Genomic DNA, 8,991 nt, shown 5'->3' with positions numbered 1-8,991 from the left:
CTGGGTGCCATCATATCTGCGCGTTGCGTGTGATGCGCACAGCGTCAATCATTGGCGTTGTGCGTGTCGTGCGCGGCGTGTAGGTGAGGCGGCGCGCTGCTGCATGAGCTCGAGTGGGGACTCTCCAGCATGCGGGGTCATATGACGTGGAGGGCTGACGGACGGAGGAGACAGCACTGCAGCACCCGGCAACCGACAGGTACAGACCCCGTGTTCTGGAATGAATCTTCGGTGTTGCCACTGTTTTTTTGTGGGGAACTTTGCTTTGATAAACGAGCATTTTGGATTACGAGCATGCTCCTGGAACGGATTATGCTCGTAATCCAAGGTACCACTGTATATTAATTTCTCACAGTAACGTTCTGTAAAAATAGAACCATAATGTACAATTAAAGAACAGGACTAAATGTTCTTACAAGGTTTAGGGATACATTCCTTAAGAACATAAGATTTGCTGCTGCTGGGTCAGACCAGTGGTTCATTGTGCCCAGCAGTCTGCTCAGGCAGCGGCCCTTAGGTCAAAGACTAGTGCTCTAGTTGAGTCTAGCCTTACTTGCGTATGTTCTGTTCCAGTAGGAACTTATTCAACCTTGTCTTGAATCCCTATAATAGCCTCCAAAAGAGCGTTCCAGATTTCTACCACTCTCTGGGTGAAGAAGAAGTTCCTTACGTTTGTACGGAATTTTTTCCCTTCTAACTATTATTTTACATTTAACAATAGGTGTCACTACATGCTAATGTTGATACCTATAACAGCGCTGATCTACAAACAGTACAAAAGGTTGAAAATCCTACTAATTTGTTAAATCAATATCAACATATCTGTAACTACCCGGCGACTGTTTATCTCTTGAGATACAAAAAGACCACGAGAATCTGAACCCCTCCCCCACAAAACGCACTATCGCTGAACTACAGTTCCCAGAAATCTTGCCTCCCCGCGCAGGCGCAAGATTTTCAGCGCCATTTTGTAACTGGCCTGTTGTCCTGTCCCTCGTCTTGTGGGGGGACAGTGAGAGGCCGGGGCCTGGCAGAAAAGGGGGGCCCTTGCGGCCTCTCTAGCGGGGATACCAGCATGGAGGTGAGGTGTTGCTCGGTCATATGGAAGCGGCTGTAAAACGGAGCGGGTTTGGGTGTCAGGGGAATGATTTGGTGCGCGATGTGGAGCGATGAGGCCTCTATCTGTGTATTTTATGTCGGAAAATCCAAGCTCCTGATCGGTATATAAATTGCGACATTGCTTGCATGGTTTTGATAATGTTTTTATTACATTTATGTGTAATTCAGTTTATTGACGACACATGAGCCATCATCGCTGGCTTCCAATTCTTTGCGCGTTTGATTTGCTTCCCATGGCAACTTAATGATATTATCTCCTAGAGCTTGCTTGCAGCATATGTATTTCTGTATAAGCCCGTTGTAGGTAAGCAGGCCTGCTAGGGAATTGTTGCTATCGCATGTTTAGTGGTTCCTGGTTCGTGTACTCTGATAATAAAAATACATTTGATTGGTTCAATAGAGTTTGTAAATCTGCCTCAGGCTCTCAGACTTTTTTTTTTTTTTTGTTCTTGTTGCCTTAATAGGTTTGTATTATTAAATTTAATATTTTGACCTCGTGTTCTCTCCAATAAAATGAAAACGGGAAGGATGAGGATTGTTTGATATTGCTTGTTTAGATATTGCTGTCTAATCCATATGTCTCCTGCCTGTCTAATCCATATGTCTGTTCATATATTACATTACAGTAGTGATTTCTATTCCGCCATTACCTTGCAGTTCAAGGCGGATTACAAAAGGAATTATTTGGCCATTTCCAGAGGAATTAGAGTAGAGCAGGTTGCTTCAGAGAATTGGGACAAATTTTGCGTTGTTAGTTTGTCTTCAAGGATTTCTTGAATAGCTGGGTTTTTATTTATTTTCTGAACAATTTGTAGTCTGGGGTCGTTATCAGTAAATTGGAGAGTTGGTGGTCTAGTTTTGTTGCTTGTGTGGCTAGAAGGCTATTGTACAGTTTTTTCGTTTGACATCTCTGTTTGGGGGGGTGCGTGAATGGTGTGTGGGTTCTCCTATGTCTGGTTGTGGTAGTTAGGATTAGGCGGTTGTTCAGGTAGGCTAGGCTGTCTCCATTTATGGTTTTAAATAGTAGGCAGTAGAATTTGAATAGTATTCTTGCTTGTATTGGGAGCCAGTGTGAGTTGAGGAATGCTGTAGTGATGTGGTCGTGTTTCCTCAGTGAATAGATAAGTCTTAGAGCTGTGTTTTGAACTGTTTGTAGTTTTATCATGGTTGCGGGGCAGGGGAGATAGAGGATGTTGCAGTAGTCTAGAAGACCTAGGACTACGGACTGGACCAAGAGCTGGAATTGTGTTCTGTCAAAGAATTTTCGAACTTGCCTTAAGTTTCTTATGACCGCAAATGATTTTTGTATTGTTTTGTTGATTTGTGGTTGCATGGTACAACATCTTACTATTGTCATTCCTAGAAGTTTTAGAGTGGGTTGTATGGGGTATGTGATTGAGTTTATTATTTGATTTGTTATGGTTACGGTTTTGTTATTTTCGAGGAGAATGAATTTTGTCGTGTCTGGGTTCAGTTTCATGTTGCTACTGTTTCAAGTGTCCTGTATAGTGTGTCTGTCATGGAGGACGTTGATTGGTCAAAAGGAAGGAGAATGGTGATGTCGTCTGCATAGCTATAGGAGGTTAAGCCTAATTTGTCCAGGCAGGTGCCGAGGGATGCAATGTAGAGATTGAAGAGAGTTTGGGGATAGTGGAGATCCTTGGGGTACGCCGTAGGGGTTAGACCATGGTTCTGATTTTTCTTTGACTTTACTCTGTAAGTTCTGGACTGTAGGAATCCTTGAAACCATGTGTGTACCTTATCTGTGATTCCTATTGTATCTAGTATTTGTAGTAGGATGTTATGGTCTAAATGCTACGGTGAGATCCAGTTGTGTAATCAGCATTTTTCTACCTGTGCTGAGGTGTTGTCTAGCTGTGTCCTGGAGGGAACCTAGTAGTGTGTATGTGCTGTAATTGGTAATTGTGTAGAGTGGAGTATGTCGTGGTCTTCTAGGTAGTTGATGAGGAGCTTGCTATAAAGTGGTATTGAGGCTATGGGTCTGTAGTTGATCTATTGCTCCTTTAGGGTCTTTTAGGATCGGGGTGACAACGATTTCGCTGATGTCTTGCAGGAAAAGGCCTTCTGCGAGCATGGTTTGTATCCATTGTAAGAGCAGAGTGCGGAATTTAGTACCGGAGGAGTTTAATAGGTATGGAGGGCAGTGGTTGAGGTCGCAGGATGCATAGCAGTACTTTTTATAGAGTTTGTTAAGGGCGGATAATTGTATAGTGGGGAAGTGGGACCCAGTTCTGTCTGCCGCAGCTGATTCTTTTTCTGTAGCATTGTGATCTCTTCTAGATGGGTTGGGGTTCCAGTGAGGGTAGTCCTGGCAGTTATAATTTTGTTTTTAAAGTATTCAGCTAAAAGGGTGGCTGAGGGGGGATGGGTGTCGTTATTGGCCAGGTAGGGTTTGGTGTCTGTGAGTTCTTTTAGTATTTGGAAGTTTTTTTGTGTCTTTGGTTTCTTTGCCTATTAGGTTGGTGTAATGCAGTGGTCTCAAACTCGCGGCCTGGGGGGCCACATGCAGCCCGCCAGGTACTATTTTGAGGCCCTCAGTATGTTTATCATAATCACAAAAGTGAAATAAAACAGTTTCTTGATTATATGTCTCTTCAGCTATAAATTACAATATTATTATTAAGACTTAGCCAAAAGGAAAGATTTATAAACTATAATGAGTTTTACTTCATGCAAAATTGTCATTTCTTTAATAAGACATTAACTATTTTTTTTGTGGCCCTGCAAGTACCTGCAAATCCAAAATGTGGTCCTGCAAAGGGTTTGAGTTTGAGACCACTGGTGTAGTATGTCTTTCTTTTTTTTTTTTTAAGTTTTATCTTGTATTGTTGGTTTAGTTTTCTCCATGTTGTTTTTGTGGGTTCTTGGTTATTCTTTCTCCATTTTCTTTCTAGTCGTCTGCATTGTCTTTTGAGTAGGAGTAGTTCATTATGGAACCATTTGTCTGATCGTTTGATTTTTCTGGTTTTTGTTTGTATTGGGGCTAGTTCATCTAGGGTGGCTGTACTTAGCCTGCACCATTGTGAGATGAAGTTCTTGGGGTTGCATTCTTGTATTGTTACGTCTGTTTTAGTTAAGAATTTGGAGGGGTTCGATGTATTTGCGTGAATTGTAGGTTGATCTTTGGGGTTTTGGTTTGGTTTTGTCTTGTCTTTGGCCCAGTTGATGTTGAAGGAGTATGTGTAGTGTTCTGACCAGAGGGATCGAGACCACTTTCCATTTAATGTTTGAATCTCTGGTAGAAAGGGCTGTTGGGTCATGAAGACTGCGATGTCTAGTTGGTGACCTCTCATGTGTGGTTTGTGGGTCTAAAATCTTGTATTTTAAGGTTTTGAGGAATGACAGTAAGTTTTCTACTTGTTTGGAGGATTGGTCTTCGAGATGGAGGTTTAGGTTTCCTAGGATTAGGTTGTAAGTTGCCACTAGTGAGTTTCGGTATAAAAAATCTTCAAATTCAGGTCTTGCTGTGTTCCAATTCCCAGGTGTTATGTAGAGCATGCAAGTTATGGATCATTTTAGTGTGGTGCATGTAATAAAGGGTGTACCAACTTATAATCTGATTTTTATAAAAAGTCAGTCCATGATTTATAAATATGTACTGACTACCGTATTTTCACGCATATAACGCGCGCGTTATACGCGTTTTTACCTACCGCGCATACCCCTCGCGCGTTATATGCGTGAGCGCGGTATACAAAAGTTTTAAAACATAGTTCCCGCCCGACGCCCGATTCACCCCCCCAGCAGGACCGCTCGCACCCCCACCCCGAACGACCGCTCGCACGCGCTCCCACCCGCACCCGCATCCACGATCGGAGCAAGAGGGAGCCCAAGCCCTCTTGCCCGGCCGACTCCCCGACGTCCGATACATCCCCCCCCCCGGCAGGACCACTCGCACCCCCACCCCGAAGGACCGCCGACTTCCCGACAATATCGGGCCAGAAGGGAGCCCAAACCCTCCTGGCCAGACCGCTCGCACCCCCACCCCGAACGACCGCTCGCACGCGCTCCCACCCGACCCGCATCCACGATCGGAGCAAGAGGGAGCCCAAGCCCTCTTGCCCGGCCGACTCACCGACGTCCGATACATCCCCCCCCCCCGGCAGGACCACTCGCACCCCCACCCCGAAGGACCGCCGACTTCCCGACAATATCGGGCCAGAAGGGAGCCCAAACCCTCCTGGCCACGGCGACCCCCTAACCCCACCCCGCACTACATTACGGGCAGGAGGGATCCCAGGCCCTCCTGCCCTCGACGCAAACCCCCCTCCCCCCCAACGACCGCCCCCCCCAAGAACCTCCGACCGCCCCCCAGCCGACCCGCGATCCCCCTGGCGACCCCCACGACCCCCCCACCCCCCTTCCCCGTACCTTTGGTAGTTGGCCGGACAGACGGGAGCCAAACCCGCCTGTCCGGCAGGCAGCCAACGAAGGAATGAGGCCGGATTGGCTCATCCATCCTAAAGCTCCGCCTACTGGTGGGGCCTAAGGCGCGTGGGCCAATCAGAATAGGCCCTGGAGCCTTAGGTCCCACCTGGGGGCGCGGCCTGAGGCACATGGGCCCAACCCGATCATGTGCCTCAGGCCGCGCCCCCAGGTGGGACCTAAGGCTCCAGGGCCTATTCTGATTGGCCCACGCGCCTTAGGCCCCACCAGTAGGCGGAGCTTTAGGATGGATGGGCCAATCCGGCCTCATTCCTTCGTTGGCTGCCTGCCGGACAGGCGGGTTTGGCTCCCGTCTGTCCGGCCAACTACCAAAGGTACGGGGAAGGGGGGTGGGGGGGTCATGGGGGTCGCCAGGGGGGTCGCGGGTCGGCTGGGGGGGCGGTCGGAGGTTCTTGGGGGGGGCGGTCGTTGGGGGGGAGGGGGTTTTGCGTCGAGGGCAGGAGGGCCTGGGATCCCTCCTGCCCGTAATGTAGTGCGGGGTGGGGTTAGGGGGTCGCCGTGGCCAGGAGGGTTTGGGCTCCCTTCTGGCCCAACTACCAAAGGTACGGGGAAGGGAGGTGGGGGGGTCGTGGGGGTCGCCAGGGGGGTCGCGGGTCGGCTGGGGGGCGGTCGGAGGTTCTTGGGGGGGGGCGGTCGTTGGGGGGAGGGGGGTTTGCGTCGAGGGCAGGAGGGCCTGGGATCCCTCCTGCCCGTAATGTAGTGCGGGGTGGGGTTAGGGGGTCGCCGTGGCCAGGAGGATTTGGGCTCCCTCCTGGCCCGATATTGTTGGGGAGTCGGCGGTCCTTCGGGGGGGAGGGATGTATCGGACGTCGGGGGGGGCATCAGGCTTTCAGGATGGGGACAGACCTTCAAGGGGGGACAGTGCACGGAAGTCAGGGGGGGTGAACGGAGAGTCGGGACAGCGCACGGAAAGTCAGGGCGGGCGAAAGGAGCGTCGGGCAGCATGCGCGGTATACCCGTGAGCGCGGTATACCAAAGTTTTTGTACATATCATCGTGATTTCTGCGCGCTATACCCGTGTGCGCGTTTTATACGGGTGCGCGTTATTTGCGTGAAAATACGGTAGTAACAAGACAGCTTTGTAAATTTTGATTTCACTGTGTACTCTGATTTAAGATTTCAGTTGAAGTGGTCTATATTCCTCTCTGTAAGTGAAGTATTTTGTGTCAAGTGGTCTAGGACTCCCCACCTCACCATCATGGATTTTGATGAAACTTTGAATGCTGAATCTTACATGACCCAAATGAACTCTGGTAAAGTTTAAGATTCGCCAGTGGAATACTTGTGAAGATAAACTCTTTGATACTATACCATGACCATATACAGTATCCCCGCACAATTGTGACAACATTGAGTCAAAATATTTCCTTGACCTTTAAAGCTATTCCAGTATCCCACAAATGATTTGATGCTGTGGCACATTAATCTCTGTGCCGCAGTTGGAGGGCATCCAGAAGTGCACAGAATATACGCAAGTAAGGCTAGAGACAGAACATACGCAAGTAAGGCGTACTGCTGGGCACGATGGACCACTGGTCTGACCCAGCAGCGGCAAATCTTATGTTCTTATGATGTGATGTCACACGCATGTGTGATGTCATGTCGACGTCCGGGCATGCGCAGAGGCCCTCCAGTTGTGGCCTTAAACCTATTTCTACTCCGGCCAGGTTACTGATGGAGGAGAGGTGCCGGTGCCTGCTGGCACCCTACAGGATGTGCCTCTCCTCCTCGCCAGTGTCTTGTGGCACACAGTTTGCAATACACTGCGCTAAACAAATGAAACTTGGCAATGATAAGGAAACAAACCCTTGTGGCAGGGAAATATCATACAGAGCTTTAAGGAAAAGAGCAGTTAACATCCTTCCAATCTTTTAACACCACACACATCATGATTCAATCAATGTGTAGAGATTCCTTTACCTTCTAAAAAGAAACCTAAGTAGGCAGGTTCATAAAATACATATTTATTTCCCTGAAGGGAAACAAACACACTACAGGGAAATCTTAACTGAAAAACTGCCCCTAAAGAAATCACTTTTGCCTGGTATGATAGAAATTATTTTCTTTTGGATTGCATCCATTTTGAGACATCAGGGAACATGTATACCCTTTCTCCCAAATAGGATACTTGTTTCAAATTAAAGTACAATTTCAGCAACATTTCCTTATCCTGAAGAAACACAAGAGAGACTAATGATGTAGCCCGACCCTCTATTTCAATATCAGATATCCATCTGATCCTTACCTCCTCCTTATTCTCTTTTATTTGAAATTTTCTTTAAGTAATAAATGTTTTATAGTGGGGGGAGATCAGATTCTGATATCTTTAATATTGTTGATATAAAATTTCTAAAGAGTTCCCGGGGTGACAAACTTGGCTACTGGAAAATTTAAAAGTCTCAAGTTCAAACTTTTCTGTTGGTTCTCCAAGTTTTCAATCTTCCTCAGGAACATCATTTTATCTGAAACTTGTTTAGCAATCAAATTCTTAGTCTCAATTGTTGTTTTCTCTAAATTATTAATTCTCCAACAGAGCTATCTTAGAAGTTGAATTTAATGTTATTGCTACAAAGTTAACACATACTGAATGCAGGTTTTACAACGCCGTCCAGATGGAGCTTGAGGGGGGAAATAACTGCCAGCTTTTCTTCAGCATTTTCTCTCGGTGTTGAACCCTGGATTCTCTCACCCTCCCCACCGCTTGCTCCCCGAGACGTAGTACTCCCAATTCGCTGCGACTCCACCGCAGGAGTCGGAGTTGATGTTAGGACTTCCGGGTCAATTTCGGGTCTCGGAAGTGTCTCACCCGTTGCACTTGGGGAGCCCTCCAAGAGTGACCGATCCTCCGAAATTCTTCCAGGCATTGGAGGCATGTGTGGTCCTCTTGGGATCAATGTCAAGTCGCCGTCCAAGCTGAGTCCTTCCCCAAACTCAATAGCAGATTCGCCCGAACTGGTAGGTTGAACTGTAAACGATGTCATGACAGTCTGACGCATAGTAGAGCTAACAGAGGCAGGCGGAGGTAATCCCCTCTGTTTCCCACATCTTTTGGGCATTGAGCAAAGCTAAGAAACTGTATTCAAAGAAATTGCCCCATAGACGGAGAGCACTCAGCTATGTGTACTGCTCAAGAACCATCTTGTCTCCCAACCTTGGCAATCTTATACAACTTTTTACGTAGAGAATGACATGAGGATGAATTTTTCCCTGTCCCCATGGGAACTAATTTTCCCGTTGTAGTGAGTTCTTTTCCTGTCCCTGCCCCATTCCTGCAAGTTCTGTCATCTGCAGAAGCTTCAAACACTTTAAAATCATGTGTTTGAGGCTTGTGCGGTTAAGGTAGAGCTTACAGTAATGGGGCAAGGACATCGACAAAACTTGCGGGGATGGGGAAATTGAGCTCCT

The 8,991-nt window shown here is 47.4% G+C and overlaps 1 protein-coding gene across 3 annotated transcripts in view; it reads left to right on the top strand.

Moving 5' to 3' along the window:
* The first annotated feature begins 952 nt into the window (after window positions 1-952).
* Window positions 953-8,991, top strand: part of LOC117362283 (formin-like protein 20) — a 125,837-nt gene continuing 117,798 nt past the window's right edge. For 2 of the 3 annotated variants that reach the window (XM_033948467.1, XM_033948464.1), the window contains exon 1: window positions 953-1,081. In XM_033948467.1, the coding sequence (XP_033804358.1) occupies window positions 1,076-1,081 (6 nt within the window). In that variant the 5' untranslated portion in view covers window positions 953-1,075. Of the gene's footprint in view, window positions 1,082-1,118; window positions 1,221-8,991 lie in introns of those variants that run through there. The other variant, XM_033948465.1, reaches the window with a different exon arrangement.

Source organism: Geotrypetes seraphini, chromosome 6 (assembly GCF_902459505.1).
Source record: "Geotrypetes seraphini chromosome 6, aGeoSer1.1, whole genome shotgun sequence".
Taxonomy (NCBI): Eukaryota; Metazoa; Chordata; class Amphibia; order Gymnophiona; family Dermophiidae; genus Geotrypetes; species Geotrypetes seraphini.
This window is presented reverse-complemented; position numbering and strand designations above follow the sequence as displayed.